Source organism: Marmota monax, unplaced genomic scaffold, assembly GCF_021218885.2.
Source record: "Marmota monax isolate L192 unplaced genomic scaffold, Marmota_monax_Labrador192_F-V1.1 WCK01_AAM20220418_F8-fsc00203, whole genome shotgun sequence".
NCBI classification, from domain to species: domain Eukaryota; kingdom Metazoa; phylum Chordata; class Mammalia; order Rodentia; family Sciuridae; genus Marmota; species Marmota monax.
The window spans coordinates 2,050,501-2,071,867 of record NW_026694787.1 but is presented as its reverse complement, the minus strand read 5'-3'; the positions used below and the strand labels follow the sequence as shown (position 1 = coordinate 2,071,867).

The 21,367-nt window shown below is 36.8% G+C and overlaps 1 protein-coding gene across 2 annotated transcripts in view; it reads right to left on the bottom strand.

The window, feature by feature from the left end:
* The window catches only part of Map3k15 (mitogen-activated protein kinase kinase kinase 15), a 119,401-nt gene that overhangs the window by 70,864 nt on the left and 27,170 nt on the right, over positions 1 to 21,367 (bottom strand). For both annotated transcript variants that reach the window (XM_046425818.2, XM_046425819.2), the window contains 2 exons: positions 3,904 to 4,097; positions 661 to 829 (listed from right to left, as the gene is read on the bottom strand). In XM_046425818.2, the coding sequence (XP_046281774.1) occupies positions 661 to 829; positions 3,904 to 4,097 (363 nt within the window). The remainder of the gene's footprint in view (positions 1 to 660; positions 830 to 3,903; positions 4,098 to 21,367) is intronic.

Below are 21,367 nucleotides of genomic sequence, written 5' to 3'. Positions count from 1 at the left end.
GCCTTTGTTACTTTTTTACCACCACTCATCCAAAGGCAGAAAAAATTAAGCCTAGCAACCAGGAAATGGCTACTGTGTTTTCAGAGAATCTATATTTCAGAGAATATAGATATTTAGTCTAAAACAGACCTCAGAAGCTACTGAAGAGTTCTTGAGACAGGGCTTGTGGGATGTGGTACCATGGGCTAGGGATGTGGCTCAGTGGTTGAGTGCCCCTGAGTTTAATCCCCAGTATCCCCCCTCCAAAAAATGGGGATCAACAAAATAAACCTATACCATAGATTTGTTAAGAATAGTGAATTAATTTAGGATTAGCAAAAGGCTTGGAACTATGCGTAGCATAAAGTATATATAAACTGTTAAATTATTAATTCCTTATACTAAGCAGTGCCATATATGTGGTCTCTTGTTGGAGCATTCACACCAGCCCTAATATGAAAAACCCTTCTCTAAAACTCTCACCCTGATAGATAAGCTGGATGACCTCTGACCTGGTCACAGATCCATTTATATAAAATAGCTACTTCACCATACACTTAGTAAAATAATACACCTAGTGAGAATACACCATACACTGAGTGAGAATACACTCACATGAGGAGTTCCTCATGCCAAGAAAAATTTTGCTATATGCTAGCCTCAGTTAGGCACATTTCATACCTGGATATCACGGTAGGACAGGAGTAAATTAATGATGATGTCTGATGTCAGAACTTCAATATTATCCATGCGGAGTTTGATCCGAGCCAGCTCCTTTGCCAGTTCATCACCCTGGTATTTCTCTCTGGCTTTCCGGATGTCATTCAACAAGGTTTCTTTGTAATAAACACTAGACAGGGGAACAGGAAAACCTCCAGTCATATAGATATGACTATGTGCATCCAGGACCCTCCTCCTCGGCACTCAAACAAATATGGTTCTTATTTATGTGACTGAGGCTAACACATGGAGACCTTGGCCCAGACCCGAGCCTCCTCATGCAGCAAACTAAAGACACTTCAACTTGTTATTCACATTTTGCCAAATGAGCCAATAATGTTAACAAATAAAAACCAGCTCATTACAACCTTAAAAATATTCTCAAAGCTGAAATATTCAAACAATATACAGAACTTTCTATACAGCTCAATCTATTTCCTCTGGTATTTTGAACCACATAGAAGGCAAGATGGTACCTTACTTGAATATTTATTTTTCCCTACCAGCAACAGATAATCACAAAGCCAAACAAAACTCCAAGAGCCATAAAATACACAGAAATTCATTTAAAAAATATTCTCATTTATTAAGTGTCCCCAGTTAGTAGTCATGAAGGTTTCACTAGTTGAAGGACAGCTGGAAACTGGTGTCATGTCCCCAAGCAATCCAAAGGGGGTACACAGAAGCCATGCTAGGAAGCTTACAGAAAACATTGCGTTTCACCCCCCCCCACTTCCCTTGTCTTATTTGACTGCCATAATGTTATTCTAATGTAAAATATAAAAATCTCCTTTATGAGGGTGTCTAGATAATAATGTGGATATGTAAAAAAATTTAAAACAGTTTAAATCCACACTTAATGTGCCCATAGCCTCTTACAGAGTCAATGCTAGTATCTGATACTTGGAATAAAACCTTGAAAAACAACCTAATTTGGTGTACAGAGGCCAACTTACAATGACCACAGATTGATTTAAATATCTTGCCTATTTTCCAATTAATTTTTAAACAGAGAATGAGCACTGCCAAGCAGTAATGCTGCCAACCCATTAAGAAGCTGAAATGATTTAATTGTAGAGAGAAAAATTAAGCTCTTTCTTTAAAAAGACAGTAGGATAAATCATTTTTCCTAGAGAAACAACACAAGATCGAATAAGAACAAATCATACTTATTTTGAATAATTATAAAACTATGCCATAAAAATGTGCATATATTACACAGCCTGGTCCAATGCTTATAATAAGACCTCAATTAACATTTAAAGAATGAAGTGATATCCCACAGAAAGGGTTTTGATGTAAAAATATTAGTGCAATGCTTTCATTTTTATTTCCTTATTTGTCAACTGCTATTACCCCAATGATGAGCAAATCAGAAAACTCTGCCGGTGTTTAAAATTCTGTCATTAATTGAATGAGTCATTAAACTGGGTGACAGCCATTGCCCATTTGGTAGACTATAAAGGCATGAAAGCTATTAAAGTGTTATTAGTTTGGCCTGATAGTAAAAAGTTATACTTCAGTCTTGTTTTCTAGGGTAATTCTGAAAAATAGTTTTAATAAATGAAGAAATCTAATAAGAACAGTAACTTTTAGGTAAATAAAACACTGACTTGATTATGGTTTGGGGACTCCAGATAAGTAATAATCATGCAGCCATTTCTGCCTCTGGCAACCAGGGAAGATGTTGCTAATCAATATGAACTTGGAAATGGCTTCAAAGCCCTTTATAGCACAGGACTCAAGATACTTTATAAATCTATCGGAATTGGCACATGAGCTTAAAACTTACCTGCCATCCTGATTACAGATGTTTGCAATCACAAGTACCATTTACTGTCTCATTATTGTCAAGACTCCAGCCAACTGTGGGGTGGAATCCACTAATAGGCATTTCAAGCCCTTGGAAATTAAAACAAATCAAAAAAGTTCTTTTCCTCCCAATACATACATACACCGAATGAGAAACAAACTTGAACCCATTTCTTGCAAAGGTATGACTCATCTGGAAGATTCAAGTTAGCCGACCTCCTTGTCAGACCTGAAAATATGATATTGGGAGAACTTTCTCCCTAAACATCACTAAAATGTTTGTTTTGCAATTAGACAAAAGTTAGCAAAGTAAAACTGAATGAGGTTTGCTAGGACTGTGTCACAAAAAGTTTGCCATTTGCTTTTTGTGTTGGCATATGGTCACATGTGTCTAGGTTTCCAGTCTTCTTCCCCACTAGTCTCTAAAACAAAGTCTGTATCCAAAAAAGAGGCAATGGCATAGAAAAGGAGAACAAAATATGAACTTCATGCCAATATTTCAGTAGTAACCCTCTATGGTTCAAGGTGCCATGATTTGGGCCAAAATATGACATGAGGTCCTTGACATTTCATTACAAGCCAGTTCTGCCAGTCCTTTGGATTTTCATTTGTTTTGGAAGTACAAATCCTCCTCCTTGTGACACAACTTACAGGAATAAATCCTTTAAATTGGCTTCAAGCAAAACAACTGGATTGCTTGATTAAGAATAATTTTTCTGCCTTTAATTTTTAGAGTAGAACACTGAAGGTACAGTTTCCTGAGCACTGAGACTCAAAGAAGGGAAGTGACCTTTCCCAGGCTACACAGCTAGGAATCATCTTACCAGGACTTACATTCAAACCTTTCTACCTGAGTGAGTAGTGCATACTACCTCTGATACAAATCTCAAAGAAAACATGTCACAGTACATCCTAAAGTCAGGAAAATATGTAGGTTCTCAAGAATATGAGAACTCAAGGTCAGAATGACCTTGTTGGGGCATTTTAAGAACCCCCATAACTAAGGGAATGTAAAATCATGCTCAGAAATGATCATGAAACAGAATCTCCAAGTTGAAATAGATGGTTAAAAATAAAAATCACTGATTTAACTTCCCTGTTTCCTAGAGGAGAAAACAGCCACAGAGAAGAGAAGGTATATGTCAAGGTCACACAGGGAGTCAGCAGCAGACACAGGCCCAATTCTGACCTCCTAATTCCAGTTCTATTCTCTTTTGGCTTTACCTCAGTGACTCAGATTAGTGAGGCTGGATTCCAGGATGATTTTTAAATGACTGACCAATGCTCCTTATTCTCTGGGCATACTGGTAATTTCAAGGTATACCACCTCTCTGAAAGGAAAGGGAAATTTTTACAAGGCTCCCAGGGATGTTGGTGGCTGGTAAGAATTACCATGAGGTCACATGGATGTCCTTGAGGAGGCTAATGAACCTGTCCACCAGGGGCATGCACAGCGGGCCCAGAATGGTATCCCAGTTGGGCTGCATGTACTCCGAGGCTCGCCTCTGGGCGTCACTCTCACAGCAAAAATAATCAGCGCATGGTGTCACAATGTAGGGGATGAAATAATAATTTCCACTAGATGCCTGGAAAAAAAGAGAAACAAAAATGATCCAGAAAGTACTTGTTGCAGAAGCATAGCTGTGACTTTGAGCAGGTAGGACCTGGTGGGATATGAAGAAAAAGATATTTCAATATGAACAACAAATTATGCAATATCACTACAAACCTATTAGACATAAAAAAGGAAACCTCTCAATTTCAAAAGCTCTATCATTTAAATAATAGGACAGAAATTTGGTTTCAAATGCTGAGCTGACCTGTAAATGTCTATGAATTTCACTGGCAGAAATGTTAGAGTTGGAAGTCTAAAAAAAAATAAAAATCAATTGATTCATTTTATGGCCCTCAAACCAGAAGGACTTGAACCCAGTGAGAACCAAGGATTATAATATGGCATATCATTTTTCTTTCAACATATATGAAAATGTATTATTTGATAATCTGATAATTTCATACAGGTGAAATATAAACTTTGTTTAATAAAAATTTAGGAGAAGCATATATTTTTAAAAAATTGTTAATTTATATGTGGTGCTGAGAATCAAACCCAATGCCTCATATATGCCAGCCAAGTGCTCTACCACTGAGACCACAACCCCAGCCCTGGGGAAGCATATATTAATAACTATGATTAGTCTTAGAGATCTTTTGAAAAGATCCATTGAAGTTTTTTTATAAAAAATTCAAATTCAAATTACCTTTAATAATAGGTAAAACAATATACTTTTTCTATGGAATAATTATAGTTTGACTAAAAATCATAATTCTTTATAAAGCATAAGCATCTTTAAATAGCATTATATCTATGCTCAATTTTTTAGCACATTTGAAGGTTGAAATATAATTCTCTAACAACACTCTTATATCATCATCAATCTTTTGCCTACACTATCATAAAATGCAACTAACTTAAAATTTCAGACTTTTAAATCCCTGTATTTCTACATGAAGAATTTATATGATGCCAGAAATAGTTCAGTTTAAAAAAATGTAAGAAGTCAGATGAATTAACGGAGGTATCTAGGTAGTTTTGACATAATATAGACAGATATATTTTTTCTTTTTCCAAGAATGGGACATAGAATAAGAACTAAATTTTCTTCTAAATTAAAAACAAATTCATTAGCTACACAGAAAACTGTCTGAATATCATGATCTCAGATCAAACAGCCCACTTTAGAAAACTTACAATATGGGGGAATTAGTTTCAATGACATGAAATATATATTTAAGAAGTTTTACTTTTGAATAAGATCTGCTTAGAGGAAGACATTTCTATCCTAACTTAAGACATAAATAATTGTATTGAAACCTCTCTCTTTTGGATATTAGTGGGCTTCTACAGCCATGTTATGACACATTTTGAATCCTAAAATATTTTGTTAAAAGAAATTACTGGTATTATTCCACTAAAACACATTTTAGACCAGGTCAGCTAACTTCCTGTAAGGGCCAAATGATCAATATTTTGGCCTTTCATATCTCACAGTGTCTTTTGCAACTCTTCCACTCTGCTGTTGTAGCACAAAAGCAGACACAGACCATACACAAATACACAAGCGTGGCCATGTGTCCACAAAACTTTATATATGGACACAAATTCAAACTTCACATCTTTACATGTCCTGAAATAATCTTCTTTTTTCATATTTCCCAACCATTTAAAAGGGTAAAAAAATAAAAATGAAAAAGTAAAAATCTATTCTTAGCTCCCAACCCATACGAAAACAGGTCAACATTTTAGATTAAACTTTCTCATATTGCATTATCCCTGAAAAGAGGGTTTTCTGAGAATATTGAACCTGCTGCAAAGCTGTAGCTGGTGACCATCCCTGTGGGTACCAGCTATTGGCATTAACCCCCTCAAAATACAAGTGCCAGTGTTATAAATAGAAGGCTCAAGAATTAAGGTGTGTGGGGGTGATTGCTGAGGAAGGTGGCTCAGATCTACTTCTTCATCAGCAGGAACTGCCTGTACCAAAAGAACAAAGACCCTTCCCCTCCCTGCAACACTTTTGAATTCTTAAAGAGACTCAAACTAGCCAGCAAACTAGTAGGTTTTGATAGGTTAGAGACAAGTTTCTCCCTCACCCATGCCAGGAAAACCATGTTGCTAAAATAAATGCCATTTATAAATTCAGAAGTTAAAATATTTTTCTTTTATCTGAAATTGGTTAAGTCCATGGTAAAAGCCCTCCTATTTCAGATTGAGAGGGAGGAAAGAAAGGGCTGTGTGGATCAGTGAGGTACAGAAGGTAAAATACCTTTGAAGAAACAAACCTAATTAAGCTGGGCTGGAGGTGTGAAAAGCTTCTCAAATTCTATCTTCAGAAAAATAACCATAACTAGTAAAAATTCTTTTTAATAAAGACATTAAAAAATGTAAAGTCTCAGCTGGGTGCGGTGGCACACAGCTCGGGAGGCTGAGGCAGGAGGATGGCAAATTCAAAGTCAGCCTCAGCAAAAACGGAGGCACTAAGCAACTCAGTGAGACCCTGTCTCTAAATAAAATACAAAATAGGGCTGGGGATGTGGCTCAGTGGTTGAGCTTAATCCCTAGTACCCCCTCCAAAAGATTAAGGCTGAAAAAGTGAAGATCAAACAAAGACATTTCCAGATAAACAAAATCTGAGATAAATTTATGCTAGTAGACCTATCTTACAAAAATGCTAAAGGAAGTTCTTTAGAATGGAAGAAATTGAGAGTAGACAAAAAATTCTAATAAAAGTAGTTACGTAGGCAATTATAAAATGCAGTATGATCATAAATTTCTTTTCCTTTCTTCTCTTAACCAACTTAAAAATTAAATGTAGAAAAGGATGTATACAATCCATATTTTGGAGTTTATAACATATAGAGAGATGTAAGCTATTTGACAATAATAACAAAAAGCATAGCACACAGGTGGGAATAAAATTGCTTTGGAATAAGGAAATGACACCAAATGGTAATTCAAATCCACAAGAACAAATGAAAAGGACAAGAAATGGTAAATAAAAAATAGATACCACACATATACTCTTACTGTCCTTCTCTCTCCCTCTCCTAATTCTCTTTCCTTTTCTTTGTTTCATTAAAAGACATAATTGTGGGGCTGGAGTTGTGGCTCAATGGTAGAGCGCTCGCATAGCACATGTGAGGCCCTAGGTTCGATTCTCAGCACCACATAAAATAAATAAATAAAATAAAAATTTTTTGTGGTGGTGGGGGGCCTGGGGTTGTGGCTCAGTGGTAGAGCTCGCCTAGCATGCACAGGGCCCTGGGTTCGATCCTCAGCACCACATAAAAATAAATGAATGGAATGGAGGTGTTGTGTCCAACTACAAATAATATATATATTTTTTTAAAGATTTTTTTTTTAAAAAAGACATAATTGTGGGCTGGGGATATAGCTCAGTTGACAAAGAGTGTTTGCCTCACAAGCACAAGGCCCTGGGTTCAATCCCCAGCACCATACACACACAAAAGAATTATAACAAAAGTATTCATAAACATTACAAATAAATAATCATAAGCCTCTGTATGGTAGATAGGTAAATTGAAGGTGAGTGATAAAATCTATTTGTAAAGAATTATTATATCTTCAACTGTTTCCAAAACAAATGTTTCTACTGAAATCTTGTTTACATTATTCCTTTAGCAAACCTAGTCTTCCCAAACAGCACAAGAATAAACTTTGCCCCAGTCCTGCTCAAACCCTAAATAATGAGGTGTGAAAAATAGGATTTTGACAGCTATAAGATATGTGCTGTGACAAGTTGTTGTTCAAGGAGGCAGAGCAGCAGCAGCAGAGACCCTGCAGTTAGGATAGGAGGTGATCTTTGGAGCCAATTTTTAGCCATAGTTAGAGAAGAAAGAGAGGAAATGCATGAACTCTGAAACCAGCTGAGAGTTTAATAAACAGGACTGAGGAGACAGCAGGAATCTAGAGACTTGGGAAGGTAAAAATACTTCCTTTGAAAAAATCTTTCAGAAACTGTATTAAAGTTTAAGAAATCTGACAGAAAGAAATTGGAACTAATGACTACATTTTAAAAAACAATTCATAAACTTCCAAATGAAAGCACAGGCTTTTGAGTGCAAGTACTTTTATTCTTAAAAAGAGGAAGAATGGGCCCAAACATCTCCAAATGTTGGACCACATTCAAACTTTTGTTGGTGGAGAGACCAGAAACTTAAAAGAAAAACAATGATTAACATAATACATGTTCAATAGTGAACGAGGATCAGCTATTTTTAATTGTTACATTTTTAAATGAAAACATCTCAAGAATCCAGCTCATTAAAACAAATTTAACAAAGGCAGCTTAGTTTCCTACATAAAGAAGCATTAGAACCAGTGTTCTAGCCACATTAATATGTAAACTCTTATTCTAAACACTCTCCAAATATTTCTAAAAGGATGATTCTCATATAGTAAGTGAGGTCAGAGAGCAGAGTAAAAACCACTGATCTCTGACACTGTGGGGGTAGAAAGTGGAAGATACTGTAAAGTTTTGAGTTCCTAATCTAGCAATTGCAATTTTCCAGAACTACTACCATCTATAAATATCACTACCATGAACAAACCATCCTATATCATCACTAAAAAAAGCTTAATTACATAGTCTTAAATGTTATGGTATTAACTATATACACTTAACCATTCTCCTATTGTTTTACTTTCAGTTTGATTTGAAATTTTCCTTCTAAGTACCACTAAGATGAACATCTTTGTATATAGCATCTTTGTACCATGGTGTTTTCCTAAAGATAGCTTCCCAGGAGTGAAATTACTAAAACAAGTATAAAGTTCTTGATGTGTGTGGCTTAGGTGTCATAAAAGATGAAGCAATTTATTTACACTCCCACCAGCAGAGTATGAAGGCATGCCAATTTCATCACCCTCTAAACAGAACTGAGCAGTGTTTTGTTTTTCACATATGTTAGATTAGGTGAACAAGAAAGACCTTATTAGCATTGAAATAAGAAGTCAGTCTCATCCCAACTCAAATGATTCAGGGGGCCAAGGATTAAATCCTAGTACCACTCCAACCTAGATGTACTTATCTATCTAAACCTTAGTTTTCTCATCTTTAGAATGGGGATAATAATAGTGCAACCTTATCAGGCAGTAGAAGCTTAAATATGGCCATTTCTGTGAAGTCCTTTGCATATAATGGAATCAATATTAGCTATGTACACTAGTTCTAGACCAGACCAGGAGTTGTGAACTTGGGGGGTATATTAATTTGAATAAGAAAAATTTTGTATTTGTCATCATTTGCTTTCAACTGAAATGTAAGATTTCTCTCAATCAGGAATGTAGGTACTGTACTCTACTAGTATTATCAAAACATGGAATGATGTCACTAATAGAAATCACAGAATTTTTTATTTCCCATTATAGTTCCTGCAGATACCTTAAAAATAACTTCTATACCCATTACTACTCCAAAATTATGACACATTTTAGGCCTGATATTTGATATTATTTGACATTAGTAAAGCAGCACATTACCATATAAAATTTTTAAAATAGTTTTGATAACTACATTTCAACATAGTCTTCCTGTAATCCTTTGTATTTAAGTATATTCAAACATATTCTCAAAAGTAATGCATAGGCTCCTCCAGAATGAAAAAGGGATCCCACGTCCCCAAAAGGCTAAGTACTGCCTCTCAGGACTCTTTGCAGAGGCATCATATGGAACATCCCAGCTGTAGCCAAAAAAATGTCAATGTTCCTTCATTGCATACACAAATAAAGCTTTCTAGTAATTTGGCATATTTCTCATCCACAAATAGCTGCCTGGATTATCCAGGACAGCTCAGGAGACCAGAGTATGTTGGAATCTCCTCTCAGTTGTCCATCAGGTTCTATCATGGCCACTAACCAAGGAGGCCAAGATGGAAACACAAACCAAGGGACCTATTTAGAGCAGCACTTATTTTTATTTATGGCTAGTTGCTGGTGGCATAGCTGGTTAATAGCAGCACAGGGTTTATAAATTAATTCTTTGGAGAAAATATGATATGTTAGAGTTTATTCCTGATGAACTTCATAATGAGACTTTCAGGTTGACCTTTCAGAGAACATTTTTTTATACTGATACAAACATTTAATCAGTCAACACATGGCCTCATCAGAAGAGAGGGGAAAGCATTAATGGCAGATGGACGGTGGTTTAATATCAGCCAAGATGAACTAAGTTCTGAGCACTTGCAGAAGAATGCACATCTTGCCTGCTGGCAGGATGTGGTTCTTTGGATCTTGTAATGCAAATAAGTCACAAATCTTTAATGAAGACCAAAATTGAAAAAGCCCAGAAGACTCTGTCTAAGAAAATTTAGCAAGCTAAGGAACAAATATGGGGTAATACTTTTCACACAAAAAAATTTAAGTTTCATAAACATATCTTTGTCTAGCCAGTTAGGAGAGAAGTTTAAAAATCAGCACATATGGCCAGGCATAGTGGGGCATGCTTGTAATCTCAGCAGCTTGGGAGGCTGAGGCAGGAGGATTGCAAGTTCAAAGCCAGCCTCAGCAACAGCGAGTTGCTAAGCAACTCAATGAAACCCTGTCTCTAAAACACAAAATAGGGCTGGGATGTGGCTTAGTGGTTGAGTGCCCCTGAGTTTGATCCCCAATACCCCCTCCAAAAAAAATCAGCACATATGCATGTCCAGAAAAATGTAGGTTGGTTTTTGTTTTTCATGATCAATGCAAAGAACATTCCACATTGTTACCTTTCTGCCGCAGTCTGGCTGGGCACAATCAGGAGCCACTTGTCAAAAGAAACTAACTTTATTTTTAGAACCACACACGCCAAACAAAACAGCCTCTCAGGAAAAACCCTCAGAGCCTCAACTGCCACCACCGGCTTTCCACAAGCCTCTCTCTCCCCCACAAGCTTCTCCCCACCTCCCACAATCCTCCTGCTCTTGAGGCCGATTGGCTGGGTCACGTGGGCGGAGCCAAAAAAGTCCCCCAATGAGCAGCTCCGTGGTCTGAAAGGGCAGGGAAACAGCCCAATGAGCATCACCGCAGAGGAGCCAATCAGCTAGATGTTGCTGGGGCCGAGGAGCCAATCAGCTAGATGTTGCTGGGGCCGCTGTGAGCCAATCAAGTTTGCTGGCAGCTGGAAGTTTGCTGGGGCCCCTTTGGCTGTGGCTCTCAACATCTCCCCCTCTCTGTTTAAACAACAAGCATGTGGCTTAGGGACCGTGTCTGTTAGGCAGTCCAATTCAACATATGGTCCTTACCTGTCATCGGATGAACTGACCTCTAGGCGTCAGCCTCCTGTCTTAGGTTGGTACCACTGCAATTGGATCATACCCGTCACTGACTACCGGTCCAGCATACAGCTATACTTGTGGATAGGCCTTTGCACCAGTGGGGGGGGTGAGGTTCTTTGCCTCACCTCTGTTGGCCCCCAAATTTTAGACCATCACTAGTAGAGGAGGATGCAAAATGCCATGACATTAAGCCAATTGAGGGCTCCTTTGAAAAATTGTACCACCAGTGACATCATCAGCAAAAATACCCCAACACTACCACAAGTCGCTGCACCAACAGATAGTTCACAATGCATACAGGTGAGCTCACAATGTGTCCAGGCAAGTTCTGCAAGCAGTTCAGTGATGGCTATTGTAGAAGCTGTAGATTGGTTTTATCTTTGACTTCACCAGCACTGGGATGAAGATAGGAATTCTGGCAATAATGGCTAAAGAAAAAATTATGTAACATTACAGAAGGCACTAAAAGAAAACAATTTTCTTAACAATTTACATTATCTTTAAGAGAATTATTAAATATAATGAAAAGGAAAGGTGAAAGTAAACAAACAGATCTGTTAACCTTCTTTTTTGTTTACATATTAAAACAATCCTCAACAGTTGTTTACCCAATTTAAATTAAACCATATAAATCACATGAAAAAAAAATTTTGGATCCATTTTATCATGAGCGCTCATCATATATGATATATGGACATACGTACATTCAAACATATAACACAAAACACAAGTGTGCACACATAATATAATACATACAACACATAACATTATAGTAAAGGCCTTATAACTTTTTACAGGTGAAATCTCCATTGCAATGTTTAAAAACTCTATAGTCAAAAAATAGAACTGATCAGCAAAACATTAACCTAGGTCTGTATGAGCTCAAAAAACAAAATAGAACTTCATGATATGGCAAAGGGCAATAATAAAATAGATATTGAAAAAAGCATCCTGGTTCTGTTGCAGATGTAAGAATAGCCAAACTGGAGTTTTGGATATCAGTTGTTATGGATTTGAGCCAAATCATCTTCTTTTTGGTCTGTAGAAATCGCTTTAGTTAATCTTTCTGGAATCCAAATCGGCTGCTGTTCTCCCTGTGGAAACACATAAACAGACCCCCGACTCCAGACAATCACTGGGTCAGGACCTTGGTTAATCTCTCTGGAATCCAAATCGGCTGCTGTTCTCCCTGTGGAAACACACAAACAGACCCCCGACTCCAGACAATTACTGGGTCAGGACCTTTCCATTGTCCTGTTAGAATATCCTTCCAAAGTACCTTGGGCTTATGTACATTTTTTGGACACATATGCCTTTCCGCAGCACTAAGTCCTGATGAATCCAAATTTAAAAAGTTTAGAGTAAAAAGGGTTATTTTAAGTTTATCTTTGGGGAATATATACCCCTTCCCAATTCCTTCTTTTTGCTTTAATAAGTACATTTTAATAGTTTGATGAGCTCTTTCAACTATGCCTTGTCCCTGTGGATTGTATGGGATTCCTGTTATATGAGTAATGCCAAATGTTGAGCAAAATTGTTTAAAAGAGGTAGAAGTATAACCAGGGGCATTATCTGTTTTTAACTGTTTTGGAACACCCACAGTGGCAAAATTTTGTAAGCAATGAGCTATAACATCTTTAGTTTTTTCTCCTGCATGAAGGGAGCTCATCAAAAATCCAGAAGAAGTATCAACTGTAACATGCAAATATTTTAATTTTCCAAATTCTGGCAAGTGTGTGACGTCCATCTGCCAAATATGGTTAGGTATCAATCCTCTAGGATTGACTCCAAGATTAACTTGTGGTAAAAAGGTCACACAATTTTGACATTGTTTTATTATTTGTCTAGCTTGTTCCTTAGTTATTTTAAAACGCTTTTGTAAAGTATTAGCATTGACATGGAACTTTTTATGAAAATTTATAGCTTCTTCTAGTGTAGAGAAAATATGTATGTCATGTGTAGTTTTATCTGCTAAATCATTGCCCAAACTAAGGGCTCCAGGCAATCCTGTATGTGCCCTGATATGTCCTATAAAGAATGGATCTTTTCTGTCCCAGATTAGACTTTGTAGAGTGGAAAGCAAAGAGAAAACAGTAGAAGAAGGGGAAATCCTACCAGCATCTTCAAGAGATACTATAGCATTAACTACATACTGACTATCAGAAAATAAATTAAATACAGAATCTTTAAACATCACAAAAGCTTGTAAAACTGCATTAAGCTCTACCTTTTGAGCTGATTGTTTGGGTACTAAAAATGTAAAAGTTTGATCAGGGGTAACTACTGCTGCTGTACCATTATTTGACCCATCAGTGAATATATTTGGAGCATTCATGATAGGTGTTTTTCTTGTCATTTTTGGAAAAATTACAGGATGCAATGACCAAAAAGACAATAAAGGATTAGATGGTAAGTGGTTATCAAATGAAACATTAGATTTGCACATGATTATTGCCCAAGTATTTAACTCATTAGCTAACTCATCAATTTGATTCATAGTATATGGAGTAATAATTTTATTGGGAGAAATTCCAAACACTCCCTTTGCTGCTTTTATTCCTTTGAGTATTAATTGTCCTACAGCCTCAGGATACCTAGTAAGAATAGTGTTAGGAGAATAAGATAAATGTATCCATAATAATGGACCTTCTTGCCAAAATACTCCTGTAGGAATATTTTTTGTTGGTAGTACAATAAATAATAAAGGCAAACTTATATCAATTCTATCCAAATGCATATTTTCCATATATGTTTCAATGATTTTTAATGCCTTTCTTGCTTCAGGCGTTAACATTCGGGGTGAATTTGGATCTGATGGACCTTTTAGGATATCAAATAAAGGTCCCAACTCTCCTGTTGGTATACCTAAATAAGGCCTTATCCAATTTATGTCTCCTAATAACTTTTGAAAGTCATTAAGTGATTTGAGTTGATCTACTCGTATTTGAATTTTTGGTGGACGGACCATGGTTGAGGATAATAGAACTCCTAAATAATTAATTGGAAAATTTAATTGTACTTTATCTATTGCTATCTCTAGGTTATAATTTTTTAATAAGTTTGTAAGTGTGGCATAACATTCTAGCAATGTGTTTTTATCTTTGTGTGCTAATAATACATCATCCATATAGTGAAATATTTGTAGTTCAGGATTTTGATTTCTAAGTGGCTGGATTACTTTGTTAACATAAATTTGACACATAGTTGGGCTGTTAGCCATCCCTTGAGGGAGTACTTTCCATTCATATCTCTGATCAGGACCTTCATGATTCAGTGCAGGGATAGTAAATGCAAAACGTGGACTATCCTCAGGATGAATTGGAATTGAAAAAAAAACAATCTTTAATATCTATAACTAAAACATACCAGGTTTTTGGCAAAGCAGACAACTGAGGAATCCCTGATTGAGCAGGTCCCATAATAACCATCTCATTATTAATGGCTCTTAAATCTTGCAATAATCTCCATTTACCAGATTTCTTTTTGATGACAAAAATGGGAGTATTATGGGGAGATACAGAAGGTTGTATATGTCCTTCTGCTAATTGTTGTTTGACCAGGTCATGGGCTGCTTGTATCTTTTCTTTAGTCAGGGGCCACTGAGGAACCCATACTGGTCTTTCTGATTTCCAAGTAATTTTTATTGTCTCAGTGGCCCTTTCTGAAAATCCAACCCAGGTCTGTCTGTTCCTTGATCTATTTGTATTGGTGCTGCTATACCTTGTTCTTGTTTTTCTAATCTTTTTCCTTTCCTAAAACCTTGTCTAATCATAATAGTGGGTGCATTTTGGTTGATGTTATTTGTTAATGTCAAACCTAATTGATCTAGGACATCTCGTCCCCATAAATTTACGGGAAGATGATCCAATACATATGGCTGTATAGTTCCTTCACATCCTTCAGGATCCTTCCAATCTAATACCATTGCACTTCTATGGGGATTAGTTGCCACTCCTAGGCCTCGAAGCGTTTGAGTGGCTTGTTGTAATGGCCAATGTTTGTAATGGCCAAAACTCTGGTGGCTATTCTTACATCTGCAACAGAACCAGGATGCTTTTTTCAATATCTATTTTATTATTGCCCTTTGCCATATCATGAAGTTCTATTTTGTTTTTTGAGCTCATACAGACCTAGGTTAATGTTTTGCTGATCAGTTCTATTTTTTGACTATAGAGTTTTTAAACATTGCAATGGAGATTTCACCTGTAAAAAGTTATAAGGCCTTTACTATAATGTTATGTGTTGTATGTATTATATTATGTGTGCACACTTGTGTTTTGTGTTATATGTTTGAATGTACGTATGTCCATATATCATATATGATGAGCGCTCATGATAAAATGGATCCAAAATTTTTTTTTTTTTTTCAAAAGAAACTAACTTTATTTTTAGAACCACACACGCCAAACAAAACAGCCTCTCAGGAAAAACCCTCAGAGCCTCAACTGCCACCACCGGCTTTCCACAAGCCTCTCTCTCCCCCACAAGCTTCTCCCCACCTCCCACAATCCTCCTGCTCTTGAGGCCGATTGGCTGGGTCACGTGGGCGGAGCCAAAAAAGTCCCCCAATGAGCAGCTCCGTGGTCTGAAAGGGCAGGGAAACAGCCCAATGAGCATCACTGCAGAGGAGCCAATCAGCTAGATGTTGCTGGGGCCGAGGAGCCAATCATCAGCCGGCAGCTGGAAGTTTGCTGGCAGCTGGAAGTTTGCTGGGGCCCCTTCGGCTGTAGCTCTCAACACCTTTCTATATTTATCTGGTCATAGGAGGAATAAATATACAGAAGCTGTATAATGATTTCAATAGCAAAATCAGGCTATTGTACCACTTAAAAGTAAATGAAAATATCCCTGCTGGAAACCATGGAGTGCTAACTGACCTATTGCAATAGTTGATCCACTTTGTTCAAACAATTGAATGATTCTCATAACATGACAATGATTTCAAAGCTGGCACAAATCTCAGAAAGCACCCTATTGTCTCATTTTTTTTAGTTTTTAGTTGTTGGATGTTTATTTAATTAATTTATTTATATGTGGTGCTGAGAATCAAACTCAGTGCCTCACACATGCTAGGCAAGCACTCTACCACTGAGCCACAACCCCAGCCCCATTGTCTCATTTTATAGAGGAGGAATCTGAGACCCAAGAATGTTAAGCATCTGGCACACAGATGACTTACAGAGCTAGACAAATCTCAGGCCTTTCCTCTCCCTTCCTAGGACTCTTGTCACTTCAACTTAATTCTGAAATGCCCTTAAATAAATTAAGCTACACAAAATTCCCAACACAAATATATGAGGGAATAGTGAATTTTAAGATATGTGAATTATATCTTAATTTAAAGAAAACAAAATGGGTGTCCTGAATTCCAAGGACTTGTTCAGTTGGTAGGCAGAATTTAATATCAATAATGTGGTTCTGACATTGGTCCTGTGACATCTGATGTTACCCCTGTGATATTCAAGATGTACAGTGCAAAGTTTTATATTTCACACCTCTAGAGTACTTCAATTTAAGAGAACAAACAGAAGCAAAAACATAGTCATGCAGGAAAAAACAAAAAGACTGTAATAGGGAATTTAAGATGAGGTAAAAATTATAGAAAATAGCCACACAAGCTAAATAAATACTCAAAGAGCAGAGATTTTTACATGATTCATATTCTGTGGATAAAATAAAATTCTTCCTTTCCATCTCTATGGGATGAAGCCTTCCTGTTTGAAATGGAGTCTTTAATAATAAAAGTGGTAGAAAACTTGATTTTCAACTCAGAAAACCCAAAAGACATGGAAAGAAGAAATTTAATTGACTTTTTACCAAACTGTCCCTAAACACTCTATATGTTTAATAATTTTGGAGCCCAGTTCATAGAAAACTTTAGACTTGTGGAAAGCAAGCAAGAAAGAACAGGAGAAATTCTGTTACCTTCTAACCATGTTCACAAGCCAGGAGGAAGACTTCCAGTATTGAACACAATGCCCTCAGTATTGCCAATGTGTGTTTCTCAAAGAATTTCCAATTTATTGGGATTATAAAGATAACCATTTTAATGGGAACAAGTTTCTCTTAAATCTCACTGATTTTCCAGAAAAAGAAAATCACCTAGTCCAGAGGTCAGGAACCAGATTAGTTTTTTAATAACATGATTTTTAATAAAGTACTTTTTAATAATGTGATCCAAGCTTGGAAATTTAACATTGCTTAAAAAAAAACTGTGAACTCTGGCTTCAGGACATGACAAATGAAAATGTGATCTGGTATACTTCTAACAATTCCAACTGTAAGTATTGGAGTCTCCCGGGGACAGGGAATGCACATGTCCCCACGTTTCCTCTCTGGCAAGGTTAGGCAGTTTTCAGGTAATTACCAACTAATTCAACAGGAAAATATTATTCCTGTGCCTATCAGCCTTGAAGATCTATTTTTTAGTCTTGGGGTATATGTGATTTATATATTCTCCATATGAAATTATTATTGTGTGATAGATACTCAGATGTGCTACCAAGACCCCCCTTTCAAGGAAGGATATATTGCCCTAGCTACTGGAAGTTCTTTAACCCCCAGTCCCTACTGTCAGCCCCTTCTGGAACTGCCTTAGTTGCAGAAAGCACCTTATCAAAGGTTACACTCTTTCTAATGATGGATGGATGCAGGGGTATAAAAACCTGGCCATCTCATCCTCACACAGGACAGCTCAGAAAGGCCAGTCAAGCTTGACTTCCTTTAGGGGTTTGCCAAGGCTGTCATTGGTCTTGCATCACAGCTTCATTTCTCCCTCTGCCCAGTGCTGTTTCATTCCCTCCCCTTGCGCAGTGTCAATCCCAAAGGCACTCCTTAATGAACCTCCTGCACCTTAAATTCAATCTCAGACTCTGCTTTCAGGGGAAATCAATCTGTGTAATATGCTACAAGTTCAAAACTGGTTATTCTTGCAAAGGAAAATGAAAACAAAGGAAGTTACAGAATACCTATGGACTATGTACACTAGTGGCAAACCATCAGGAAGTTCCAAGGTTTAACCAATAAAGTAGCCTCATGGTTGGCTGCATTTTCATTCTTTTGCTTTCATGAAGGTGCAACCTTGATCTGTCATTATACAAACAAGTTTTCTGAATTGTTGACATGCTAAGATTGACTACCTTTGTTATGCTGAAGCAACAGCATAAAAATTGAAATGGATAAAAATACAGGAAAAGCAAAAAGCCATTTTTGTAAAGCTCTGACTGAAAACTGAATTACATTTCAACTCAATCAAATATTGAATTATGAATTAAAATGTGATGAGTATTCACAAGATTTTTGTAACACTTTTTAATCCTGAAAAGGAAATTTAAAAAACAGTTCCATTTATAAGAGTATCCAAAAGGAAAAAATACCCAGGAATAAGTTTAAGTCAAGGAGGTGAAAGACTTGTTTGCTGAAAATTATAAAAATTGTTGACAGAAATTATGGAAGATCTAAATAAATGGAAAGAGAGTCCATATTCATAAATTGTAAGACTTAATATTGTTATCAATAAGCAATCTATAGATACAATGCGATCCCTGTCAATGGTGTGGGTTTTTATTATTGCTGTTACAGAAATGGAAAAGCCAATTCTTAAATTTATATGAAATTGCAAGGAGCCCAAAATGTCCCAAGAAAGGATGAAAAAGAAAAAGTTGGAGGACTCAGACTTTCCAATTTTAAAAATTACTTCAAAGCAACAGTAATCAAAACCGTGTGGCTTGTGTATAAGGCTAGACATACATATCAATGGAACAGGACTGAAAATCCAGAAATAAACCTTACATATAGGTTTAGTTGACTTTAGCAAGGGTGCCAAGACAATTCAATAGGGGAAAAGATAGCCCTCTCAGAAAAAAATGTTGCTGGAACAACTGGATATCCACATGCAAAAGAATGAACTTGGACACCTATCTCATTCAGATATAAAAATGAACTCAAAATGTATCTGAGACCTAAATGGAGGTTTAACAGTTTTTTAAAAAATATAGGAGTAATATCTCTTGACCTTGAGTTGGGCTAAAAGTTCTTAGATACAAAAAGGGCCTGATCCATAAAAGTAATAACTGATAACTGAATTGAGTAACTGAAGCCTCTGATAAAAAATCTTGCTTCCAGAACTCTTTCAACTCTACAGTGAGTACACAACCAATTAAAATGGGGAAAATATCTGAGTAGACATTTCACCAAAGATTATCATGAATGACTAATAAGAATATTAAAAGATGCTCAACATCACTAGTCACTAGGGAAATGCAAATTAAAACTACACTAAGATATTACTTCATACTCACTAGAATGGCTATCATAAAAAGATGGACACAACCAAGTATTGATGAGGATGTAAAGAAACTGGACCTCTCAGTGCTGGTGGAAATTTAGAATGGAACAGTTCCTTTGGAATCATTTTGGCAGTTTCTTAAGAAGTCAAACATGTATAGACCATATGACCCAACAATTCCATTCTTAAGTATCTACCCAAGAGGAATGAATATGTGTACGTCTTTATGTACACATATGTTCAGAGCAGCATTATTCATAGTATCCCCAAAGTGGAAACAACCCAAAAGCCCATCACTGGGGAGAGGACCAGTAAAATGTGGACTATCCATACAGTAGAATGTCATTTAGCAATAAAAAGGATAAAACTACTGATACACACTACATCATAGAAAAACTTCAAAAACATGCTAATTGAAAGAAACCAGGTGCAAAAGACCTCATATGGTATGGTTCCATTCACATGAAAAGCCCAAAAAGGTAAATCTATAAGACATAAAACAGATTAGAAGTTGTTTGGGTTTGGAGGTAGGAACAGGGATGGTCTGTAAAAAGGTATTTGAGGAGGTAATGGAAATGCTCCAAAACCAGATTATGGTAATGGCTGTGCAACCACCTACATTATTAAATAAAAGTCATTGGGGCTGGGGATGTGGCTCAAGTGGTAGCGCGCTCGCCTGGCATGTGTGCGGCCCGGGTTCAATCCTCAGCACCACATACAAACAAAGATGTTGTGTCTGCTGAAAACTAAAAAATAAATATTAAAAAATTCTCTCTCTCTCTCTCTCTCTCTCTCTCTCTCTCTCTCTCTCTCTTAAAAAAAAGAGGCATGAAAAACTTTTAAAAATAAATAAATAAATAAATAAATGTATGTCATGGAATTAGGGCTGGGGCTTTAGTTCAGTGGCAGAGCACTTGCCTAGCACTTGTGAGGCACTGGGTTTAATTCTTAGCACTATATCAAAATAAACACATAAAATAAAGACATGTTGTCCATCTACAACTACAAAAAAAAATTATGTAAGAATTTAAAAAGTCGGGCTGGGGATGTGGCTCAAGCGGTAGCACGCTCGCCTGGCATGCGTGTGGCCCGGGTTCGATCCTCAGCACCACATACAAAGATGTTGTGTCTGCCGAAAACTAAAAAATAAATATTAAAAAATTCTCACTGTCTCTCTCACTCTTTCTTTAAAAAAAATTTTTTTAAAAGTCATTGAATTATGTGTGTTTAAAACAGGTGAATTTGTAGGTATGCAAGTTATACCTAAGTAAAGCAGTTTTTTGGTACCAGGGATTGAACTCAGGGGCACTCAGCCACTGAGCCACATCCCCAGCCTTATTTTGTATTTTAGTTAGTTGTTGTTGTATTTTTTTTTAATGTGGTGCTGGGGAACGAACCCAGTGCCTCATGCATGTTAGGCAAGTGCTCTACCACTGAGCCACATCCCAGTCCTTGTGTTTTATTAAGAGACAGGGTCTCACTGAGTTGCTTAGTGGCTTGCTTTTGCTGAGACTGGCTTTGAACTGCCTCGGCCACCTGAGCTGCTGGGATTACAGGTGTGCACCACCATGCCTGGCTGTAAAGCAGTTTTTTTAAAAAAATATTTATTTAGTTGTAGATGAGCACAAAGTATCTTTATTTATTTTTATGTGGTTCTGAGGATTGAACCCAGTGCCTCACACATGGGAGGCAAGCACTTTACCACTGAGCTACAGCCTCAGCCCCAAG